Raw genomic sequence first — 25,786 nt, forward strand, 5'->3', positions numbered from 1 at the left:
GGGAGTGTGTCTCCTGCTCTGGAGAATGGTCCCTTGCAGGAGGGACAAGCAGGGTGTGTGAATATGAAGTCACCCAGTCGTGCTGGCCACTCGGAGAGCCAGCACTAGGTCGGGCAGCCAGAGAACAGCTCCGGCCGGGATGCGAGTGTGGATCACTCCGAGGCCACGACGCTCTGGCTTGGGGAAGGGGCAGTTTTGGGTGCACCAGCTGCAGCTTCACGATGACGGCTGAGCTGAGTTCTGCACATCACGTGGGGCTCCGGCCTCAGTGCCCCTCACTCTGCACAAATGCACGGCGGAGGCTCTGCGTGGGAGACAGGCACTGGGCCTCAATGGCCTGCGAAGCACATACACCTGTCCCTCGTGTAAATGCGCGTGCGGCATAAACGCTCACACGTCTGGCTCACACGCTGGTGCGTGTTCGTTTACACGCAGAGCCCTGCCTGTCACGCCGGCTACAGTGTCTGGCAAGGTTGAGCGGCAGGATCTCTGGATGGGGGGGGGGAGGTAATTGATTAATTAATGACTGTGATGGTTTGCAGCCCCTGTAGCTGATCTGTCAGCTGTTAATCAGTCTCTGCAGACAGAGGCCGGGGAGGCACCAAGGTAAAGTGCTTTAATTGCGCAAGGGAATGATACAAACCCAGCATATAAAACACAGCCTTCAACACGACTCCAGCTGGGGCGGGGGGCCGGAGCAGCCGGATTAGCGGCCCAGAACGAGGGCGGGGGCGAGGGGGAGGTACGGAGCAGTCACAGGAGCCAAATAACACCGGTGCCCAAGGGGCCCAGCAGCATGAGTGCGGAGGGGTCACCCATCCGCCGGCTCCGCGCCTTATCGGAAGAGACGTGATGTTTCCATGCATGAGCCGCGTCTCCCCCCCAGCAGCACTGGGGGACAATGCCCTCGGACCCCCGGCCTCTCACTCCTGTGAATGCCCAGGGAGCCAGCCGGCTATGGATGGGATCCGACACGCTACGGCTCCAGGCACCCGGGGCTTGTGCCGAGCCTCGGCTCCGTGCCTCCTTCGCCAAGCACCCGAGGTGGCTCTGGTTGTCTTCGCGCACCCGTCGGCCTCTCCCGCTCCTCAGACCTGCCTTCTTGCTCCCTCCCTGCTGAGCACCGGGAGTGGGGGGTGTCGGGGAGGCGGGGAAGGGGGGAGGACCTGAGGTTGGGATCCCTTCCCGCTGGTGTCTTGCTGCACCGAGATGATGCCCATATGATCTGGCACGAGGAGAAGCCTGGAGCTGCTACGGTCACCAGCTGGGTTCTCAAGAAGACAAGCAGGGAAGACAAAATATATAGAGAGATAGATCTCCGCACACACTCACACTCCTCCCAGCTAGCTCCGACCCCCCCTCCCCGCTCCGGCTGCTGCTGCTGCTGCTGCCGCCACGGCCAGTCAAGTGCGAGCAATCCAAAGTGTCTCCTGGAAAGGAGCGTGTGTCTCCGGCAAGTGGAGCGCGTGGTGGGGAAAGGTGGCGAGGGAGGCAGAGAACACGGGTCCCTCGCTGCCGGGCAACTTGGCAGCAACTTTCCCATCTCTCGGTGCCGAGTCCACAAGCGCGGAGGCCGTGGGCAGAGCAGGGCGAGCCAGAGGGCACTGCTGGGCAAGCTTCGCGGGCACCGCGCCGGGGCCGTCTCTCCTCTGCTGACTCTTTGGGGGGCCCCGGATCCTCCTCCCCGCCTTCCCCCCCCCAGCCCGGCTCTGTCTCTTGAGAAGCTTCCACCATTACTTCCAAAAGCGACGACGACTTCCTCGCCCTGGCCGCGTCCAGGCTGAGCCGCAAGAAGAGGGTGATCGGCGCGGCCATCGGCGTGGCCATGGTGCTGGTGCTGCTGGTGGCCATCCCGCTGCTGGTGCACAGCTCCAAGGCCACTGCGCAGTACGAAATGCTGGGCAGCTGCCGCATGGTCTGCGACCCCTACACGCCCCAGACCCACAGGGCGGCCTCAGCTGAAGCCAGCCAGGAGCTGGCCGTCATCTCCCCACCCCCGTACCTGCCGGGGGGCAAAGGGGACCAAGGGAGGAAGGGCAAGTCTGGGATCCGGGGCCCCCCGGGCCCGCCAGGACCGCCAGGGCCACGCGGGCCGGCAGGGGAACCAGGCAGACCGGGGCCACCGGGGCCGCCGGGGCCCGGGCCAGGGGGTTACATCCCGTCGTTCTACAGCCCCAAGATCGCTTTCTATGCCGGGCTGCGAAAGCCCCACGAGGGCTACGAGGTCCTGCGCTTCGACGACGTGGTGACCAACGTGGGGAACTACTACGAGCCGTCCAGCGGGAAGTTCACCTGCCCCTTGCCCGGCATCTACTTCTTCACCTACCACGTGCTCATGCGCGGCGGCGACGGCACCAGCATGTGGGCTGACCTCATGAAGAACGGGCAGGTAGGAGACAGTCCCCACCCCGCCCTGACGCCTGCTGGCTCCACCCACCCTACTAGCCCCGCCCACCCCACCTGCAACCTACCCCCTCTCCTCTGGTTCCGCCCAGCCCACCTGCAGCCAACCCCCTCCCTCTGGCTCCGCCCATCCCACCTGCAGCCAACCCCCTCCCTCTGGCTCCGCCCACCCCACCTGCAGCCTACCCAGTCCCTCTGGTTCCGCCCAGCCCACCTGCAGCCAACCCCCTCCCTCTGGCTCCGCCCACCCCACCTGCAGCCTACCCAGTCCCTCTGGTTCCGCCCAGCCCACCTGCAGCCAACCCCCTCCCTCTGGCTCCGCCCACCCCACCTGCAGCCTCCCCTCTCCCCACTAGCTCCGCCCATCCCACCTGCAGCCTACCCCCTCCCCACTGGTTCCATCCACTCCACCCAGCCCAGCTGCAACCCCCAACATTGTCTCCTTCCACCTTATCTGAAACTCCCTTTGACTCTTCTCACCTCCCCCATAGGTCCCAGCTTCTCCCAACCCCCCCCCCCCCCAAAAAAAGATGATGGCTTTACCTGCACGCTACCTCCAAGCACATGCCCCCCTGGTTTCACCCTGCCAGTGTGCACACCTGCACTCCCCCCCTGCACCCAGCCTTCCCAGAGCTCCGCTGGGGATGGAGTCAGCGCTTTGGGGAGAGGAAGGCCAGCAGTGGGTCCCGGAGGGAATGGCCGCACAGCCCCTCCAGACCAGTGCAAACAGGGCACTTTCTAAATTCCAGCCATTACCCCTGTGTCCCAATAGAAATCACACCTGTGCACACACCGGGCACGACCCCTTCTGTTCCTAACGGCCTTGCCCTGTTAACACGGGTAATAGCAACATGCATTTTCTGCAATGCCCAGGGATTATTTTGAGACAGGCACTAACTGTGTGGAGGGTTTTAAATGATAAAAATGTATTTCACATCGCTGGGGGGGGGGCAGCGGCGGGATGGGCAGACGGATATTCCTTTTGAAAGACAAAAACAGAGTTGCTAAAGCCTGACATGCAAACTAGATTAATGTTCCTGGGATCCTTCCGGGTCCAGAAAGTCCCTTTAGGTTTGTGACCCTGTGTCGGGGGTAGGATTAGCCACCAGCTGCTCATCCAGGCACCTGGGCCTGGGATCTGACCTGTTTGTTTTAATTATTCCTAACGGTAACATTTTGAAAACAAGACAATCCGGGCAAAGCAATTCATCTCCACTCAGCCCGTCAGAACGGAGGGGCAGGGTTCCCCGTTCCTTTGAAAAATGAAAGCAAACATCTCAGCATCTGCCCCAGAGGTGTTTATTTTTAAGTTAGCCTGGAGTTATTTTATTTGTAAAATATTGTGTTATTAGAATCAGGGCAGTGAGGAGTGGAGGAAACCGTCTTGTAATAATTATTAGAAGAAAAATAGATTTCCCCCCACTGCCCCAAAACAGCACAAAATAATAGACACACACCAATCAAAGCAACTCCACAAATAAACACACACACCCGGTCAGAACGCAAAGCGACGGGTTTGTAAAGTTTAATCAAATGGGAGGGGTGCGGTAGGGAGAAGTGGTTCAATTTTTATTTTATTTTTTCAAATTTAAAGGAATTGGAATAGTGGAAATGGGTTTTCAAAATATGCTCTTTGTTGAGCAAAACCCCCCCAAAAACTAAGACATAAAGCTGAATCTGCCTTGATGTTTTAAGAGGAGAGATATTATACGAGTGCAAGTGGTGATTCCATGTGTGTGTGTATGTGCAAAGTATATTTTAATATATAGGACATATGAACGTTTGTGTGTGTAATATTTGTTAAAACATACCAACGATGCACAGGGAAATGTATACATCCAGCGGTGATATTTATGAAATATTCATTTTGTGTGTGTATGTGCAATATGGAATGTACATCAAATATTTGTATAGAGCAGTATATAGTCGAATATATTCTATGAAAATTATTCTGTACACAGAATAATTAGAAACACATCCCCACTGTGTGTTGCTGCTGCATTACACTGTCTATAACCTAAATACTTTACAGGATGCTTATATCATATTTATAATAGTTGAATGGGGTGTCTAAACATAATTCTAACAAACATTTTATGCACCTGTATTGCACAGATTGTATGATGCATAATACTTTGTTGAGCTGTGTATAAAATCTACGTGCATAAAATGTTTAATAGTTTATATGCATCTCTATAGCACTAAATACTTTACACGCATAGACCTACTGTAGTGATATGTTTTCCGAGTATGTTTATAGATACGTATGGATGACAATAGATACCTGCTCACCATGTTGACAGATTTATACTCACAAAATTTCCTCCAAAATTTCCTGTCTCCCCAACAGGAGGGATAAAAACCTGAGAATTTTCATCCCTGGAGAATCATTTGTCTTTTTCCCCCTTTCTCTCCTATTCAGCCTTCAATAAACTCAGATCAAATTTTCTCCTCCCTTCCACATGTTTTATTTAGCACCTTCTCCAAAAGAAGCAGGTGGGGTCAGGTGCTTAAAAATCTACTACCTTGAACCTGGCCCAAAATCAAACAAAAATGCCCCGAGAAATCCTGTTTATTTCCCATTTTGTTGGGTTGCTTTTCCAACGCCCAGCGAGCCCCGCAAAGGCCGGGCTTAAAATATTTAGTATCGGGTGATGCTTTTCTTTTGTTTTCACTAAAGAGAATAACTAGACAGTGGAGCGAAAACGTAAGCGTTTCAAATCTCAACCTGGATACCCTCCATTTATTAAAGATAAATCAACCATTGATCTCAAACTTTAAATGCATCCGCCTCACCCTCCCACCGGCTGCCTCAACTAATGAAAGCAGCACCTCGGAGAAGCCCTCTGTTGTGTCTCTCGAGCGAATCAATAGACATATTTACATTTGATCGCCAAGCGTCTCCACAAATGCTGTAGCCGTGGGATTAGCAGGCACTAACGCCAACCCCCCCACCCCCGGGTTATATAGCAGTAACTTCTTTCCATATCTATGCCGGTGCCGAGCGTAGCCCGTGCGCCTTCTTTGCTGTGTGCAAATCTTTACACCCAGGGCGAAATGTGGCCATAGACTCATAGACTCATAGACTTTAAGGTCAGAAGGGACCATTATGATCATCTAGTCTGACCCCCTGCACAGTGCAGGCCACAGAATCTCGCCCACCCCTCTTAGAATAATCCTCTCACCTATGTCTCAGATATTGAAGCCTTCCAATACTTTGAAGGCCCCAACATGCAGAGAGTCCTTCAGCTGTGATCTGTGCCCAATGCTACAGAGGAAGGCGAAAAACCTCCAGGGCCTCTGCCAATCTACCCTGGAGGAAAATTCCTTCCCGACCCCAAATATGGCGATCAGCTAACCCCTGAGCATGTGGGCAAGACTCACCAGCCAGACACCCAGAAAGTTCCCTATAGCCAGAATTGGTACATTTCACATCCTCCGTGCAAAGTAGACATGGGTGCAAGGGGCCGGGCAACGGGGAGCGTGGCCTAGTGCTGGGGCAGTCGGGGGCCGTACAATTCTTCTCCCGTGTCTATTTCAGCAGGCCTCCCCGCCCCGTGTCACAGCAGCCAGCTCTGCCCTGGGGTGGTGGGAACGACTTTCCTTCCAGCTGCCACCTAAAATGAGTCTGATGTGAGACGTTCCCATTTGACTCACCCTGTCCCCTGCAATCAGCCCAAGAACCTGGCTGCGAAAAGCTCCTTTGAGGCTCCCTGCCAGAGAATCAGGACCCTTAGTGCGTATCCAGAGGGCACCTTGATTAGGTAAAAGGCTCCCGATAATCAATTCCGAAAATCACTTCCAGAATCGCAGCTGGTGTAAAGTGACACAGCTCCTTGAACTTCAGCGCCGGGCCGGACTGTAACATAGTGAAAAGCCCCCTCTTAGGACCCCCCCCCCCCATAGAGTAGGACCTCCTAGCCTTGTCCGTTCTGTTCCTCGAGTAGAATGAAAGCGGGGGGCTGGAAATAGCTCGGATTGAAAACTGGCCCCAAAGTTTGGGTTGATTTTGTTTAGCGAGATTAACGGTGACATTTGGGGGGGCACATGACACTCCTGGCTCCTCGCCTCTTTCCCGCCGCTTGCCAACAGGAAGAATCGCCTGTTTATTAAATAATAAATGTCGGGAGGGTTAGAAACGGACAGCGCAGCCAGCGAGATCGGTTCGTTCGATGAGTCCCCGGGGACCTGTTTGCAGTCAATTTGTCAGTGAGGTTTTTTTTTTTAATTTTATTTTTAATACCAAAACACCCTCCTGTCAAACAAGATCAGACAGACTACATCCCCTCCCTCACACACAGCCCACCCGTCCATCTCTCCTAGGTCTAACAAAGCCCTTTTTTTACTTTTTATTTATGTTGCTTATTTTACCAGGGAATTAGAACCTTGGTGGTATTTATGTCCTATCAGCAAGACAGGGCGGGCGGGCAGCTGTTATAAATCCACCCTCCGGCGGCCGGATTTGGGTGCTGATGGGCACTTAGAGAGACTCACAATAAAATATTTTTATCCATTGTCCTTCACAATTTCCCCCGTCCAGCACTGCATCCCACAGGATTAGGACAGGGAGACCACAACTCTTCCCAGCTAGGATTCCTTCCCCCCACCAGCAAGACACAAACTCCTTTTCCCCTATAAAGCCAGGAGAAGATCTGCCCCCCCCCCTCCCCATCCGCATCCTGTCCTCCTGGAACCCACAATTTTCAGTACACCGACTGCACGGCTCATGAACATGCAGGACAGGTCAGTGCACCCCAGGAGTGGGAGACTGGTGGATTTCAGAGGCAATCATGCCATGCCAGAAAGTGTTTCAAGTTCACACAGAACACACACACACACACACTTTTAAGTACAAGGGGCTAGGAATCACACACACACACACACTCAAGTGCAAGACGTTAGGAATCACACACACACCCACACACACAAGTGCAAGGAGCTAGGAATCACACACACTTTTAAGTGCCAGGGACTAGGAATCACACGCCCACACACACACACACTCAAGTGCAAGGCACTAGGAATCACACAACGAACACACACACACACTCAAGTACAAGGCGCTAGGAATCACACAACGAACACACACACACACACTCAAGTGCAAGGCGCTAGGAATCACACAACGAACACACACACACAAGTACAAGGAGCTAGGAATCACACAACGAACACACACACACAAGTGCAAGGAGCTAGGAATCACACACACTTTTAAGTGCCAGGGACTAGGAATCACACACCCACACACACACACACTCAAGTGCAAGGAGCTAGGAATCACACAACGAACACACACACACAAGTACAAGGAGCTAGGAATCAAACACACACTCACGCGCTAGGACTCACACACACACACACACTCTCAAGTGCAAGGAGCTAGGAATCACACACACACTCACTCTCACACACACACACACACACACACACATTCTTAAGTGCAAGGGGCTAGGAAACAAGCCGATTGGAGACGCCACCTTGTCACGGCAGGGCTAGGTTTGGGCAGAGGATCCGGGCTTGGGGGGATCCTGGTGTGATTCCCAGGTGTTGGGACAAACTCTCCCTCCCAGGGTCCTCCTGACTAGAACTTGGAGCCCGGGCCCCCGTTTCGGCACCTCCGCCGCCAGCTCCCAAGTGACAGCCGCTTGGCCCCGCGCGCTCCCGAGCCTGGTGCTGCCGAGCGCTGACAGTCGGAGGAGTGAGATTTCAAAGTAATTACTAGCCAGCTCCAAGATGCCGTGTTGGGAGGGGGCAGGACTCGGAGCCGGCCGCCCCCTGGGCACCCGCTCCCACCTGGTCCCTGTCTGACAGGCATGGGGACGAGTTTGCTGGGCCTCAGCTGACCTAGGAAGGGAGGCAGCTGTCCGGGCTGGTGCTAATTGGCAGCTGCAGCGAGAGGCCAAGGATTAAATGGGCCGTGGAGATTGCACCCTGATCCTGCCCCTCGCGCGGGTCTCTTGAGGTCAGAGGGGCAGGCTGCCGGCACAGCTGTCCCCAGGGTGAGTAAATAGGCCCCCATCCCTCTCGGCCGCTGTCAATCAAGTGGGATCCACCAGCATGAAAACCACTCAACAAAATAGACGGCTGGCAGCAAAGCCTGCATCCTGGGGGAGGGTCTGCAGAGGAACATGGCAGCGTGGCCTCGGGACGGAGGCGTCTCGTGCCCCCAGCCCACTGTCTCCCCCCGGGCGGGAGGGCACAGGCCACGCTCAGAGCAGCCCTGAACCGCGACACGGCCCCTTCCTGGGCTCCCTAGCGTCGGCCTTCATTTTACAAAGGAGGAACACAACACGAGGCGGCTGGTCGAAGGTCGCGCATGGAGCCTCTGGCAAGGTCTTTGCTCCCCTCAGCTCTAACCACTAGACTCCACTCCCTGCCGGAGTGAAGAGAAGGACTCAGGAGTCCTGGCTCCTAACCCCTGCCTCGGCGCCGGATTTATGCTGATCTCTGGCAATGCGGGATGAAGAGGAGACCACCAAGGCAGGCTCCCTCCATCTCACCTGGTACCGGCCAGGGTCAGAGCCAGGACGCTGAGTTACGAACCTGGGGCCTGCACCCAGCTGACAAGTCGGCTTAGATCAGAGCCCTGGAGTAAAGGAAAAAGCTTTCTCCTTTTGCAGAGGACATGGAACTATGATCTATTCCCCCCCTTCCCCCAGCCCAATTCTGCCTCTAATTGAAATCTGCCCCAGGAGCGCTTGGAAGCCGCATTCCTCACTCTGTCTAGGTGAGAAAACGCTGGAGGAATTAGTCAGTTCATCAACAGGCAGCAATCCCTCCCGACTTCTCTCCAGAGGGATTCTGCAAGTGCCGCATCGCACTCAGACTCGCTGGCGTGCACCCCCTCCAAGTCAGCCGCCCTGCCAGCTTGGGCTGCGAGCCTGTCAGCTCAGCCTACCTCAGCCAGCTCGCTAGCCGGGTGGCCGGGGGGAAAACTGGGTGAGGCAGCAGGAGGCGCTCATCACCCGCCTAGACAGCAGCGTCTCTCACCAGCCCTTCCTGCCTCCCCAGAACAAGGTGACAAGCCCTGGTCCACACCCGGCCGTCATAAACAGCTACCGGGCTCCTGTAACATGGGGGTGGGGGAGCACTGCTGAGAGTATCGATGCAGGGCACATTGCTCAGAGCAGGGCGACTGACAGCCCATGACTGCGGGCCCTCCAAACCAGTCACAACGCGCACCGCTGGTCACCACACTGGCTAACAAGCCACCGGCCGTACCACCCCCTGCAGACGAGAGGCTGTGAAAGCCAGTCTCACCAAATCAAAAAAGGGTCTTCTCATCCCACAGGACCAGCCACATTCCCAAGTCAATTTATAACTTGGAGCTTACCCCAAAAGCACGCTGTGCCAACCCCTCAGAGCAGGGCTCCTCAACTTTGGAAGGCCTGGGGACCACAATGATACTCATGCCGAAGGCCGCAACTTAAATGTGGCTGCATATACATGCAAATGCAAATCGCTTCATTCACACCGATGAGCATGAATACAAAGATGAAGGCGAGACTACACAACACACAGGCCCCATTTAAGTCAGTTCTGCTGATATTAATAAAATGCAATATTTACCTGATTTCTATCCATATGACAGCACTTTTAAGAAGCAATGACAGTCCAGGAATTTAACTACTAAAATGAATATCAACAGAAGACCATTATATTGATTGCTTTTTTGTTTGGGCTCCCACTTGTGGGGTGCAAACAAACCGGCCGGGGGCTGCATGTTTAGTAGCCCAGCTTTAGAGTCCAACATTCACAGGTTTATCCATAGAAAGAAAGAAAGAAAGAAAGAAAGAAAGAAAGAAAGAAAGAAAGAAAGAAAGAAAGAAAGAAAGAAAGAAAGAAAGAAAGAAAGAAAGAAAGAAAGAAAGAGTTAAAATTGTTAAAGGAATCACATACATGCACCAGCAGCAAAGTTTGCCGGCTTAAGTCAAGTCGGTAGCCCAGATGGGTCGTTTGTTCAATCCTTTGTTCAGAGCTTCAGTTCCTAGCAAAGCTTCTCCAGAGGTGAATCCTAAGATGGAGTCTGGAGTCACAGGAGCAGGTCTGTCCATGCCGGACTCAGTTCTTTGCATGCTGTGGCTCCTATGCTGGTCTGAACATACACAGAAAAGCTCATCAGCTGTGGATTGGCACCTCCCAGGGCCTGTTGACAGCTAAGTGCCCCTGTTCCCTTGACTAACAGCCTCTTCGCAACAGGCCGCCAGTGAGTGTCTCCCAAAAGCAAACATCTGAACCACAAGCACGAAGCCGAGACTCATCACATCACCTGTGGAACAGTATAACCTGCACCAGCGACTCCTCAGCTTTCCATAGACACCTCACTTGGCCCACTTTGTGCACGATTTGTTGCAAACACAGAACAGTGGTTGCAACAGTGCGTGGTGGGCTCATATCCCAGTCTGACAAGATCACACACACCCCAGGTGTGGCTGGGTTTCTTCCTGGCGCATGCTGCTTGTCACCGTTAAAGAGTTGCTCTACCCCACCCCAGAGGCAGCTGCAGGTCAGTGCCGGCTGAACGTTGTCGTCTCTGTGTAGGTCTGCTAAGTGCTCAGGGGTTCGAGGGGCTGGACGGGAATGCACAACTGGCACTCACGCCCAGGACACAGATAACTCGGGGAGCTTGTGAAGAGCCAAACAAGTGGCTCTATTTGTGAATGGGATGTTGGATTTCAGCCAATCACTGATGCCCTCTGGTTTCAGGTGCCTGTGTCTTGGGGTGCAGATTTGCAAGGGGCTCTGCCCCGGACTGAATGCGACCTCTCTAATCCAGCTTCTGTCTGGGCTGTATTGGATCCCCCTGCATCATTGCGGCCTCTGGGCATCTCCAAAATAGTAGCATGAGGCATTAGCCTGTGCCCACTTGTAATGACTGAGGAAGGTTAGGAAGGCAGACGGCAATTAACTAAGCTGGAATGAACCCAGCACTCTAGGGTTACATCCCCAGGTCTGCCAGCCAGCGCCCGGCCCAGGGGCATGACGGTAGCTCCTGCAGTGCAGCGCCCCCTAGTGGTACGCTGGGGCAGTGGGTTTAGCATGACCCACATGGCAGAACACCTCTCACGGAATCAAGGCATGCGCCTCCCGGGTCTCCTGTCCAAGTACTGGCCCTGGGACATGTGGGAACTGACGGGTTCACAGCATGGGGGGCTGAGAGGGGTGAAGCCAATCGATTAGAACCGGGGAGCTGGAGCCAGGATGTCTGGCTTCTGCTCCTGGCTCTGCAAGTCACTGCCTGTCTCTGTGCCTTGGTTTCTCCATCTGTGCAATGGGGATAATTATATGGCCCAGCTTTGGCTGCAGAGCAAATTCATTAAAGTTGCTTTTTGCGGGGGGGCTTTAGCCACATAACCCCCAGCAGCTCTAAATGATAAATAGCCCCCAATACCCAGCTCCCCCCCCAAGACAAGTTCCCCCCCATTCCAGTCTGCTCCTCGCTTGGCTTCTACCAGCTGAATCCCAGCATGGGGAAGAGGGAAAGGACAGCTCCAAGATAGACAGAGGCACCTGATTTGTGTGTGTGAGGGGGAGAGAGCTGGGGTATGAGTCTGTGCGTGTGGGATTCCGTGTGTGTGAATTTGTGTGTGTGTCCCGGGATGTGAGGGGGCCATCCAGGCTGTTGCTTGTGTATTTATACTAAGCTTGCCCAGCCCTTTTCTAGTTCTTTCCAGCAGGCCTCAACAATGCTCTACAAGGGTCAGTGTCATGGTTCCCCGTTGTACAAGTGGGGAAACTGAGGCATGGGTATGCCATGCGACAGTTAGCCAGCAGGCCAATGGCAGAACCGGGAACAGAAATTATATTTCCTGAGTCCCAGCCCAATGCTCTGGCCACTAGGTCACACTCTGGACCCCTGATGGGGTGGGCAGAACATGGTGACGCTGGCATCAAACGGGTGTTTGGGAGGGGGCAGATTTAAGTGAAAAGGAGTTTTCCAGGTTTTACCAAAACGAGTAGCATCTGCTCATCGCTGCCTCGAGCGGCCCTTGGAATCTTGGAACAGATCGTGTGGCATTTGCAAGTGATCCAGTCAGACACACACACCTTTGAGAACTGCTGTTGCATCACGCAGAGGACTCGCACTGGGCAAAATTTTTCGGCAACGTGTTTGTTGACTGAAAAGCGCAATGTCGTGACAAACTCAGCCAATAATTTTGCTCCAGGGTGGGGATTTCTAAACCGTCCAACAGTTTTTTCGTGTTGCCATTTTCAAAACAAAACATTTTGACGTTTTTTTGTTTCCAAAGCACAGTGTTATTTTGAAATGTCCCTGGAGTTAAGTAAAAATCAAAAGGTTTTAAAAAAAATCCACCTAAAAACTAAACAAAATATTCACCCTGGACTACATTTCTTTTTTGGATTTTTTTTTTTGAGCCACTGAACAAAAAAACCCCAAAAACAATGATTTCTTCACTTCCTCACGGGCCCCGCAGTGACTTTGTGTGGGTCTGGCGAAATGTTACCATCCATGGATTATAGGGGGTGTCTGTAATGGTGCTACTAGCATCTTCCTGCCACCTGTAATGATGTTACTCTCTGGGTGCAAAAATGTGCGTTGTTTAGTGAGCCAGCGTCTGTGTGTGTCTGTGTGACTGTCTAGCTGTGGGAGCAGGCGAGTGTGTTCTGATATTCACTGTGTGTGTGTGGTTATGCTGGTCCCGCACCCGGTGGGCAGATGTGCGTGTGTTGTGTTACTGAGTGTGTGTTTGTATGTGAAGAGGGGGTGCAGAAGCCCATGGTATTTTTCTCAGGGTGGGGGCAGGATCGGTGTATTTGCACAAGGTAAGGCGTTGCCTGTTGGGCTGTCATGCAAGGCTGTGGGCTAGGGACCCACTGGGGTTGTGGAGAAATTCCAGCTGAACCCCAAGAATCAAACCCTTTCTTCCTTTTGCAGAGGGGGATTCCGGGGTGGCAGCAGCAGGCAATTCATCTCGGCCTTGCAGGAAACATGCCGGGAGGACGCTGCGATGGGCTCTGACTATTTTATTTTCAATTCTTTGGGGGGGGGGGGCGGAGGTGCCAGGTTCGGGATCTGCAGGGAGTTTGAGCAAATGGGGTCTGATGGGGCAATCTAGAGACTTGTCATTGAGCCAGGACAGATGGGGTGAACTTTCCACAGGCCTTTCCCTGCACCCCAGTGCTACCCCAGGGGTGCCCTGATGCAGGGAGTGTGGGGCTCAGACTGTGGGGCAGCAGCTCTGCCACCAATTTGCTGTGTGCCCATGAGCGGGTCACGGGCCTGCTTCGTGCCTCAGTTTCCCCCCTGTTGTGAAATGGGGGCCCTGCTGCTTGCCCGTTAGGAGCGCACTTGTGAGGCACAATTCCTGGATGTTGAGCAAGGCCTGGGCTTGCAGACCTTCCCAAGTCTGGTTCAGTTCACAAAGGACTCCCCCTCTCCACCACCCCAGCACAGCCTAGAGGCCAGGCGGATGGGGGAGGCTCAGTTTGGAGCCAGCTGAACGGGTGGTGGGAGTGGAGGCCTCCGGGCAGAGACGGATTCAGAGAAGGGGCCCTAAATCTGCTCCGCGAAGCCCTGTCCCTCCCAGGCGGTGGCTGCCCTCTGTCCCCAGCAGTTTGATCCTGTTCAGCGCGGTGACAGGCAGCCGGCGAGCAGCCGCATCAAGGCTTCAGCCCGTCGTCAGAGGTTTTCCACCAGGGCTCGGGGAGGCCGCTGAACCGAGAAGCTGGGTGCCGGGCGATGCACAGCCCCTGGCTGGGGGAGGCAGCGCCAGGCGCTGGAGCACTGACCCCCCCACTGTGCAGTGACGGCTGGCCCAGGCCCCAGCAGGAAGAAACGGGAAGGGAAACATCGCAGCCAGCATCAGGAGCCAGGGAGGAAAAAGCCGGAGAGGGGGACTGGCAGCTGCAGTGGTTAAAACCAGGCTCACACCCATAGATGATTGGCAGGAGCGCTCCGGAGGGGGCCCTGCCCCCTATGCTCTCGCCTACATTTTAATTGCTACATGGGGTGCCCCCACATGCCCCCCCCGTGCCTCCTCCTCCCACAGGCACCAGCTGCCTGTGGTCACACCTGCCTGCCCACTGCCACCCATTCGGCAGCACCCCCAAACCCAACCACGCTCACATGGCGGGGGCCAGGTCAGCACCCCCAAACCCAACCACGCTCACATGGCGGGGGCCAGGTCAGCACCCCCAAACCCAACCACGCTCACGTGGCAGGGGCCAGGTCAGCACCCCCAAACCCAACCACGCTCACGTGGCGGGGGCCAGGTCAGCATCCCCAAACCCAACCACGCTCACGTGGCGGGGGCCAGGTCAGCATCCCCAAACCCAACCACGCTCACGTGGCGGAGGCCAGGTCAGCACCCCCAAACCCAACCACGCTCACGTGGCGGGGGCCAGGTCAGCACCCCCAAACCCAACCACGCTCACGTGGCGGGGGCCAGGTCAGCACCCCCAAAGCCAACCACGCTCACGTGGCGGAGGCCAGGTCAGCACCCCCAAAGCCAACCACGCTCACGTGGCGGGGGCCAGGTCAGCACCCCCAAACCCAACCATGCTCACGTGGCGGAGGCCAGGTCAGCATCCCCAAACCCAACCACGCTCACATGGCGGGGGCCAGGTCAGCACCCCCAAACCCAACCACGCTCACGTGGCGGGGGCCAGGTCAGCACCCCCAAACCCAACCACGCTCACGTGGCGGGGGCCAGGTCAGCATCCCCAAACCCAACCACGCTCACGTGGCGGGGGCCAGGTCAGCACCCCCAAACCCAACCACGCTCACGTGGCGGGGGCCAGGTCAGCACCCCCAAACCCAACCACGCTCACGTGGCGGAGGCCAGGTCAGCACCCCCAAACCCAACCACGCTCACGTGGCGGAGGCCAGGTTGCACCCCGGCCAATTCCCCTGGATGCCAGGCAACCGAGTGAGTCCCTGCGCCACACCCCAGCAGCCTCCTCCACTGTCCATCAATGTCACAGCTGCACCCAGACAGGAAGCATTTGCGGGTCACCCGCACCCCAGGAAAAGGTGACGACACAGAGAACAAACAAACAGCAACCCCCTTCCGCCCCGGGGTCGGATCCTGCAAGCCCCTGAGCACCGAGCGAGTGGGAGTTAGGTGCCTAAATCCCTTTGTGGCTCAGAGCCAAGCAGGTGTAGGATCCTCTACGAACAGCCCCATTTCTCCTTCCCCCTCCCTCGCCTGGCTAGTTTTAGTTTTAAATTCCACAAGCCGCATCATCTGCACTAGGATGAAGCGTGTGTAAAATCTATTACTGGGAGTGATTAATAATGAAAATATGACAATGATCAAATACAATTATCAACAGACCTTAATTATATTTCCTATTAATATCCTAATGGGAAAAAGTGACCACTGACCCGAAGAAACGCCTTGAAAAACAACCCCTCCCCTGTCACCCCGGCTGGGCTCGAGGTTCTCCTCCCGGCGGTTTTGGGCCATGTGCCGTGGGTTGCGTTGGGCCCCAGGATGTCAGAGAGCGCAGGTGGGTGAGGTCACGTCATCATGCCTCGTGGTGGGACAGGCAGCGGCAAGGCGCCATTTCTGAAAGGACCTGTTTAAAATTCATTGTCACACACGCTCATGTGCCAGGCCCGGAGTCCCCCTCCCCGGGCTGGGCACCGAAAGACACGCTGCAGCCGGGGGGGGGATGCCGCTCTGCCATGTTCTCCAAACATAACAAAGAGGTCGAATCTCAGCTTGGAGACCAAAGCCTGATGCGTGCTTAAGCAGGGCGCTGCCAGGCCAGGATTTTGCAAAGGCTGATGTCAGCTTAAATTGGGGAGGATCCGGCCTCAAATGAGTAATGTACATGCAAGGTGCATTTGTTATTGCTGTGAGCCCCAGCTGTGCTCGCCACCTCCCTCCCCACGTCCCTGGAGGGACAGGCACTGGCCACGGAGCTCAGTGTGAAAACTGAGAAATCGGGCACGCAGGGCTGGAGAGATTAACGGGACTTTCCCGGGTCTCTCTGGCAGATCTCCTGGGTCCCAGTGCAGAGTCTTAGGCAAAAGCTGCCGTATCTTCCCACATGGCCCTGCTCTACGGCCGTCGAGCCCCTGGGAAGTAAGGCCCTCGCAATATCAATACTTAACGCTCCTATCAAAGATCAGGCAGGCTCCAAGTCATGCCAGGAGCAGTCCTAGGCCTCCCCGCTCATTGCACTGCAGAGATTCCCTCTGACAATTAATTCCCTCTGCACCATTAGCACCTACTCCGGCACGTTGGATACTCCAAAATTAGCCGCGTAGAACCATAGAACACTAGAACTGGAAGGGACCTTGCGAGGTCATCGAGGCCAGTCTCCTGCCTTCATGGCAGGACCAACCACCGTCTAGATCATCCCTGACAGGTGACTGGCTAACCTGCTCTTAACTATCTCCAGTGATGGAGATTCCACAACCTCCCCAGGTAATTTATTCCAGTGTTTAACCACCTAGACAGGAAGTTTTTCCTAATGTCCAACCTAAACCTCCCCATGCTACAATTTAAGCCCACTGTGACCCTAGATCCCTTTCTGCAGTGCTCCTTCCTAGACAGTCACTTCCTATTCTGTATGTGTGTGACTGATTGTTCTTTCCTCAGTGGAGCACTTTGCATTTGTCCTTATTGAATTTCATCTTATTTACCTGAGAGCATTGCTTCAGTTTGTCCAGATCATTTTGGATTCTAACCCTGTCCTCCAAAGCACGTGCAACCTCTCCCAGCTTTGGATCATCTGCAAACTTAATAAGCGTACTCTCTATGCCATCATCTAAATCATTGATGAAGATTTTGAACTGAACTGGTCCCAAAACTGATCCCTGTGGAACTCCACTTGTTATGCCTTTCCAGCATGATTGTGAACCACTGATAGCTACTCTCTGGGAACAGTTGGCCAATCAGTTATGCACCCACCTTATATTAGCCCCATCTAGGTTGTATTTCCCTAGTTTATTTATAAGAAGGTCATGGGCCAATACTATATCAAATGCTTTTCTGAAGTCTAGGTATACCACATCTACTGCTTCCCCCTTATCCACAAGTCTTGTTTTCCTATCAAAGAAAGCTCTCAGGTTGGTTTGACATGATTTGTTCTTTACAAATCCATGCTGACTGTTACATATCACCTTATTATCGTCTATATGTTTGCAGATGGATTCCTTAATTATTTGTTCCATTATCTTTCCTGGCACAGAAGTTTAGGTGACTGGCCTGCAATTTCCTAGGTTGTCCTTATTTTCCTTTTTATAGATGGGCAATACATGTGTGTAACACCAACAGGCGGAATGGAACCTGGGACCTCTGGAGCTTAGTGCATGATCTAAAAAGCCAGCTGGTACTCAGCTAAGGCTGGAGAACAGACTCATTATTCCCTCTGTAAGTGGTTTTGGTGCCACCAGATGGGACAGTGCAACACCCCCAGCAGGTGTGTGGGTTTCATGTGCCCTTTTCCAGTCTTTTACATTCATAAAGAGCATTCTGACGGTGCTGTTCAGGACCAAACACGGCTGACTAATGGCCTGCAGCAGGGGGGTTGGTTTTCCAGTTGTGGTGTTATTGGATTCTCAGATGAACATGCAACATATTGTTGCAACCCCTGTTCTAAGTCTGCACCAAATCTTGTACAAAGTGGGCCAAGTCAGGTGTCTATAGAAAGCCGATGATTCATTGATTTTGTTTATACTATTCATATGCACATAACATTTTTTGTACATGAAGTTATGAGTATTGGCACTTGTATTTAATATATTTGCTTCTGGGAGATGATCAACAGGCTTCAGTCCACCTAGCTTGAGAGGGTTGCTAGTCAAGTGGATCGGAGTATTTTGACAATGGACCTTAAGTGGTGCCAATCCACATCTGAAGAACTTTGCTGTGAACGTTCAGACCAGCATGTAAGCCACGGCTGCTTGCCTAAAAAGGATTGAATCAGGCATGAACAGGTGACCTGCTCGTGCGACAAATTCCATGGGGGGGTACTTTTGCACAAGAAGAACCATGAGATTTCCTCTGCATGAGCTAGGCTATAAAGAGGGCACTACGGGTTCCTCCAGTTTTGTCTTCATTCCTGTCTTCATTGCAGCTCATCATTTCAGGAACATCTTTGCTATGAATTGAGCCCAGCAGGACTGATAACCCATCCTAACAAAGGATGTGTTCCAGAGATTTATAAGACAGCAGATTAATCCATTTCTGCCACAAGCCTGCACCAAGAATTTTGTAATTGGTTTATGTGATTTGAGTCCTTTAACAATTTTACTCCCAACTTTTCCTTTTCCTTTTCCTTTTCTTTCTTTCTTTCTTTCTTTCTTTCTTTCTTTCTTTCTTTCTTTCTTTCTTTCTTTCTTTCTTTCTTTCTTTCTTTCTTTCTTTCTTTCTTTCTTTCACCTTTAGATTTTAGATTCTAAAGGGTTGGCACAACGTGCTCTTTTGGATATGATCTAAAGTATAAATTGACCTGGGAAAGTGGTTGGTCCTTTAGGATCAGAAGAATCTGTTCGCATTTGGTGAGATTGGTTTTCATAACCTCTCCTCTGTGTAAGGAGTGGTACAGGTTGTGGCATAGAAGAGCTAAGGGGATTGTTTGGGTGACTTCTTGCTGGCCAGTGTGGCAAACGGCAGGGCTCTCTGTGACTGGTTGGGTGCTGTATATTGGAGGACTCCCAGTCTTGGGCTGTAAGTCAATTTGCTCAGATTTGACCCTCTCTGTGGTGACCCCAGAACCCAACTATATTACACCCGTGTCTTGCAAGGCAAGCAGATGGGGCTAGGAATAAGGGTTTGTATTAAGGCAGGAGCCGGAGGAAGCTGGGTGAAGCCATGTGGCTCAATGGAGGTGTTGCCGGAGGCAGCGCTGAGCCCCCTAGGAGCACAGAGTGGGTCTCACACCATTTGGTGTGTTCTTGAAAGCAGCTCCAGCCCCAGGAGACCAGAGATCTGGCCCTGAGCCTCCATTTGAGCACCAAATGGATGTGACCAAGGGGCGGGGGGGGGGTGTCCTGAGCTGCTCATTCTGTTGCACGCTCACAAATAACTCAGGTGTGCGTTTGTGTGGTTCTGTTATTTATATTTAACATACTATGTAATTAGTGAATTAACAACCAACAATATCATGAGGATATGATAGTTATAGGAAATATTACATAATTCATAACATAGTGCTGTTAATTATTATTATATAGTGTGGTATATTTTAATACTATACTGCATAAATGTAATGACTGTGCCCTGCTAATTACGAATTAATAATATAATTGTATTCATTCTCTGCTTAGCTTATTAATGATTCCTCTCTAGATAGTAACAATATAGAGGTGATTCACCCTCAGGGCCCCAGCCAGGCCCCGAGACTGGCCCCACACCACGGGAGGTGTTTAGTCAGTCCATTGAGTTGTGGTGACGCTCCCGATCTCCCAAATATATCGAGCGCAGTGAGTTCAGCCCCCACCCAGCTTCTCGCCAAACCCCTCCACAATCCATTCAGAGCCCCCCAACTGCCCCTCCCACAGCCCAGTGATGACTCATGCCCCCACATAAATTCTACCCCCCTCCCCCCCGTCACAACCTCTGCTCCTTCTGCAGCGACTGGGTCTTTACCCCCCCTGCCAGGCCTGGGGCGTTGGGAGGGAGCGCCCGGGATTCCCCCCCACCTGGTATTTCAGGGAGAAAAAGAGTCATGGGGGGGTCACAGAATGGGAGGGGGAAGCCGAGCAGCCCTGAGTGGCTGGGATCTTTCTGCTCCCTCCCCCAACCCAGAAGCCCCTCCTGGCTCCTGGGGGAACAGGGGAGCTCAGCCAGCTTCCCCAGCAGCTGCTCTGATTGGCTGCTCATCCCCAGGGTGCGGGACAACGGAGAAGGCAGCCAATCAAATGGGGGGTCCTGACCCTCAAGGCTGAGGCTCCCAGGGGGCTGGAGTTCCCCGGTGCCAGGGCAGCTGCAGCCAGGACACATGCACGAGCCTGGGAGCAGAGTGGCAGGATCGGGGGGGGGGGGGGGGGGCTGTAGCTGCCAGTGGAAAGTTCACCTGTCTTGACCCAGGGATGGGAGTGAGTCACCCCCCCCCAACCTATTGCCTGGGGTGGGGGCAATTCACATACCCCCATACCCACTGCCTGGGGCAATGCACCCCTCCCAGAGCCACGGCCCAGGGGCTATTCACACCCTCTACCCCAGACAGGGTGTGATTCAAATACCCCAGACCTGCTGCCTCCCTGGATTCTCCTCTGTGGGGAAGTTTGAACTCGGGGTGGGACCCACACTAATTGGGCCCTGGCGCTCAGCCTCTGGCCTGTGCTAGGCCAGGCTAAGACAAGACCACCCCAGCCCCCAGCCCTCCCCTACTAGGCGCCAGCTCTGCAGCAGAGAGATGCTTGAGGCCAGGAGTGCAGCTGTCAGGCCCCCAAGTTGCTCAGGGCCAGAGACCAGTGGAGAGGCTGGGTCCCTGCTGTGGGGCTCTGGCCATCTCTGCCCTCCCACACCCGTCAGTGGCTGCCGTGCGGTGAGGGGTGGCTCGCCGGAGCCCTCCCGCGTGGGAGCGGGTGCAGGATCGGGGCTCACCCCACCCATCTGTTCCAGGGGCCAGAGCAGGGTGCCTCTTTCCTAGCCCTGTCTGGCTGGAGACCCAAATTCCCAGGCCTTTTAACACCTGCTGGTGCAACTTGCCTCCCGCTCGAGGGGCAGCCAATTAATGAGGGAGCCAGGGCACGGGGCTGGCCAGGTCCTGCCATCCCCGCCAGCTGGTCGATGCAGCAAAGTCCAGGGAGGCTGCAGGCTTCTGTGACGATGGAGCTGCGTGGGGAGGGGGGATATTCAGGGAGAGGGGTTGGCGTGTTTGTGGATTAGCACCTGGCAGGAGGCGGGGGGTTAGTACACACGGACGGTAGCCAGAACCCCTTCACCTCCCTTCATTGTTGGCTTGTGGCTCCATTTCTCTGCTGGGACCTTTGGGGCCTGCGCCATCCCACCGCCCAGCCCCATGCAGGTGCTGCAGAGCTGAGCGAGGGCAGGGTGGGGTGCAGACCGGAAAGGGTGGCACATGAGCAAGGTATGGAGGGTGGGGCTGCTTCGTATGGGTTGTGTACCTTTCAGATGTAGCGCTGACTACCCCAGGCTCCACTAGGGGGCACTGTGCGATAGGCAGCAGGGCATGGGCTCCACAGGGGGCATTCTCCCCTGGCACACAGGCCTGACCTGTATGTGCTCCTAGGGGGCTCTGTGCTGCAGGGGGCCAGCAGGGGGCGCTCTCCCCTGGCAGTCTGTGCTAGGCACTAGGGGGCGCTGTGCTGCAGGGGGCCAGCAGGAGGCGCTCTCCCCTGGCAGTCTGTGCGAGGCACTAGGGGGGCGCTGTGCTGCAGGGGGCCAGCAGGAGGCGCTCTCCCCTGGCAGTCTGTGCGAGGCACTAGAGGGCGCTGTGCTGCAGGGGGCCAGCAGGGGGCGCTCTCCCCTGGCAGTCTGTGCGAGGCACTAGGGGGCGCTGTGCTGCAGGGGGCCAGCAGGGGGCACTCTTCCCTGGCAGTCTGTGCGAGGCACTAGAGGTCGTTGTGCTGCAGGGGGCCAGCAGGAGGCGCTCTCCCCTGGCAGTCTGTGCTAGGCACTAGGGGGCGCTGTGCTGCAGGGGGCCAGCAGGAGGCGCTCTCCCCTGGCAGTCTGTGCGAGGCACTAGAGGGCGTTGTGCTGCAGGGGGCCAGCAGGGGGCGCTCTCCCCTGGCAGTCTGTGTGAGGCACTAGAGGGCGCTGTGCTGCAGGGGGCCAGCAGGGGGCGCTCTCCCCTGGCAGTCTGTGTGAGGCACTAGAGAGCGCTGTGCTGCAGGGGGCCAGCAGGAGGCGCTCTCCCCTGGCAGTCTGTGCTAGGCACTAGGGGGCGCTGTGCTGCAGAGGCTGGGGGGCAGTGTTTCCTCTAAGATTTCCCACACATGAGTGGAATTGTGTCTTATGTGCCAGTATTGAGTCCCTGGGCGCTTGCTCGGATGTGCCATCCTGGCACCCAAGTTATTCATAAATATCTTATCGATCTCCCCCTTTTCCTTCTGCTGCCATGTCTCCCGCCCTCCCCTTGCCCCATCTGCTCCCCTGGTGCCTGCTGCCCCCCACCCCTCACCCTCCTCTGCTGTCCTAGCTTCTGCCCTTCTCACTCCCCTCAGCTCTCCTGGGACCTGCCCCCCTCCACTGCACCTGCCCTTCTCTTCCCCCTGTGCCCCACTCTGATCATCTGTAGCTACCCCTCCCCATCCCCCCTCCTAACACCTCCCTCTACCCACCTGCTCTGCCTCTCTCTGGTGCTCGTCCCTCCCCCTCCACATGTCTGCCCTTCTGCTTCACTCCCACAATCCCCTGGCACCTGCACCTTCCTGGTGCCTCCCCCTTCCCTGACTGCCCCTGCCCTGCTTGTTCTCTTTCACCCTGGTGCCCACCCCTCCCCACCCTCTGCCCCAGTTCTCCTCATGCCGCTCTATACTCTCACCCATCACTTGCTCCATCCCCTGCCTTCCTCACACTCACCCCTCCTGTCACCCCCTCTTCTCCCAGCACCCACTGCTCCCCTCTCCTCTTCCTCCCTCTTGCCCCCATTGTCCCTCCCCTTTCCTCTCCCAGCATCACCCTGTCCCACCCACAATTACACCTCCCCTCCCCTGTTCTGCCCTTTTCCTCATTGTCTCCTCTTGGCCCCCTGGCATTTGTCTCTACTCCACCCTGCCCCTTGGGGCCTTCCTCTTTCTTCTCCTGCCCTGCCCGCCCCAGCACGAGCCCCTTACTCTCCTCATACTCCTTCCCCTTAGTTCTCTGCCTGCCCCTTTCTGTCTTTGACGTGGAAAGCAGTTTGTGGGGATGGAGCTGGGGCTGCAGTGCTATTTTTAGTACCTCAGTCTGGCCCCAGAAGCCCTGGCCCCAGCTGCTCCCAGGGCAGGACCGTGTGCTGGGGCTGAAGCAGAGGCTGTGTGCGGTGCTATTTTTAGTACCACGGTCCCAGTCCCTGCGGGCGACCCTGGCTCCAGCTGGAGTCAAGCGGCAGCCTCACGAGGCCTGTTCCAATTGGAGCAGCCTCACCTCATGCACCTTGGCTCCAGGCAGAGCAAAAGGGCAGCCACCTGCCACCAGGAACCCGCCAGCCACCGGCCACCGCCACCACTCACCTTCCATTTCAGCAAGGCGGGGAGCAGTGAGCGCTGTGACGTGGCTCTTAAAATGACGTGTAAGGACCTAACGTTTTTAGTGCGCAGCCCCACAGGTGCGCAGCTTAGAGGGGACACTGGGGGGTGGGTCAGCAAGGGGCACTTTCCCCTGGCAGTCTATGCTGGGCACGGTGCTGCAGAGTGTGGGAGGCTCAGCAGGGGGCACTGTCTCTGGCAGTCTGTGCTGGGCACTAGGGGGCGCTGTGCTGCAGGGGGTGGGGGACACAGCAGGGGGCACTGTCCCTGGCAGTCTATGCTGGGCACTAGGGGGCGCTGTGCTGCAGGGGGTGGGGGACACAGTAGGGTGCACTGTCCCTGGCAGTCTGTGCTGGGCACTAGGGGGCGCTGTGCTGCAGGGGGTGGGGGACACAGCAGGGGGCACTGTCCCTGGCAGTCTATGCTGGGCACTAGGGGGCGCTGTGCTGCAGGGGGTGGGGGACTCAGCAGGGGGTGCTGTCCCTGGCAGTCTGTGCTGGGCACTAGGGGGCGCTGTGCTGCAGGGGGTGGGGGACTCAGTAGGGGGCGCTGTCCCTGGCAATCTTGCATGACCTCCATACACTGCAGGCTCCGCCCACTCCACCTAATGCCGCGTTTCCCCCCAGGTGCGGGCTAGCGCCATCGCCCAGGATGCCGACCAGAACTACGACTACGCCAGTAACAGCGTCATCCTGCACCTGGACGTGGGGGACGAGGTCTTCGTCAAGCTGGACGGGGGGAAGGTGCATGGGGGCAACACCAACAAGTACAGCACCTTCTCCGGCTTCATCATCTACCCGGACTGAGCCCCAGGGCCCTCGGACTGACCCCGGCTGCATCCCTCAGCCCTCGCCCCGGGGCCCTCGGACTGACCCCGGCTGCATCCCTCAGCCCTCGCCCCGGGGCCCTCGGACTGACCCCGGCTGCATCCCTCAGCCCTCGCCCCGGGGCCCTCGGACTGACCCCGGCTGCATCCCTCAGCCCTCGCCCCGGGGCCCTCGGACTGACCCCGGCTGCATCCCTCAGCCCTCGCCCCGGGGCCCTCGGACTGACCCCGGCTGCATCCCTCAGCCCTCGCCCCGGGGCCCTCGGACTGACCCCGGCTGCATCCCTCAGCCCTCGCCCCGGGGCCCCTGGACTGACCCCGGCTGCATCCCTCAGCCCTCGCCCCGGGGCCCCTGGACTGACCCCGGCTGCATCCCTCAGCCCTCGCCCCGGGGCCCCTGGACTGACCCCGGCTGCATCCCTCAGCCCTCGCCCCGGGGCCCTCGGACTGACCCCGGCTGCATCCCTCAGCCCTCGCCCCGGGGCCCCTGGACTGACCCCTTCTGCACCCCTCAGCTGTCACCTCAGGGTCCTGCTGCAGGGGAATGAACTAGGATGGACCCCCTAGCTCCAAGAGGAATGGGGGTGACTGTATCTAGGGGTGCAGAGGGAACTAGGGGCTTTAGGGCATCTGCTCTGGGACCCCCCCAGACATTCCCAGTCCCCTGATGACATGGGGGGGATCCTGGGACGGAAAGGGTCGGGTGTGGAGGGGGGCGCTGGGCTGTGAGGCTGCAGTTCGGAAGGGGCCCTGCTCCCCCCAACCTCGGGGTGGGATCCACAATGGGATCGGGGGGCTGACACTAGCAGCCTGGGCAGAAAATCTCCCCCTGCACCCTCCAGAGCCTCCCAAACTCCAATGATTTGACCCATGCAGTGACCCTGCCCAAGGCTGGGGGCAGGGCAGGGACGGGGGGAAAACAGCCCCCCAATTCCTCCTCAATGGCTCCTGTGCTTTGCTCTGACTCTCTCCCCCTGCACCCCAAGGGCAGGAGAGAGCTGCCTGCCCCCTGGCATTGGGGTATGAATTGGGCATCCCAACACCCCCTCCTCACAGCTCACTCCCTTGTATCCAGCCCCCTTCCCCACCCTCCAAAGCGGGGAGAAACCACCTGCCCCTCCTCTCTTCTGCCCCGTACTCAACCCCCATCTACACCCCACAAGTCTCTTGCATGAAGGGTTGTGGGGCAGTCCTAAATATTGCTTTATATAGACTCAGGGGGGTGCCTGAGGGATGGTCCCATGTCCCATCATTCGGCTGACTGGCACCTGTCTGTATATAATCTCACCACTGCCCCCTGCTGGAGGCCATTGGAGTTGCTTGAGCGCGCAACATAGACCCTGTAGGACCAGGAGACGATGGAGAGTCTCCCTCCCAGCCAGCCTTTGGGAGTGAGAGGATCTGAGTCGCACTGGGGAGCCCAGCAAGCCCTGGGATGG

The 25,786-nt window shown here is 55.9% G+C and overlaps 1 protein-coding gene across 1 annotated transcript; it reads left to right on the top strand.

The window, feature by feature from the left end:
• The first annotated feature begins 1,325 nt into the window (after positions 1 to 1,325).
• C1QL4 (complement C1q like 4) lies at positions 1,326 to 24,907 on the top strand. Its single transcript, XM_075903404.1, has 2 exons — positions 1,326 to 2,389; positions 24,148 to 24,907. Exons 1-2 carry the CDS (start codon positions 1,826 to 1,828, stop codon positions 24,325 to 24,327), a joined length of 744 nt encoding a protein of 247 aa, XP_075759519.1. The 5' UTR covers positions 1,326 to 1,825; the 3' UTR covers positions 24,328 to 24,907.
• Positions 24,908 to 25,786: the final 879 nt, after the last annotated feature.

The sequence above is a fragment of the Pelodiscus sinensis genome, chromosome 19 (assembly GCF_049634645.1).
Source record: "Pelodiscus sinensis isolate JC-2024 chromosome 19, ASM4963464v1, whole genome shotgun sequence".
Lineage (NCBI taxonomy): Eukaryota > Metazoa > Chordata > Testudines > Trionychidae > Pelodiscus > Pelodiscus sinensis.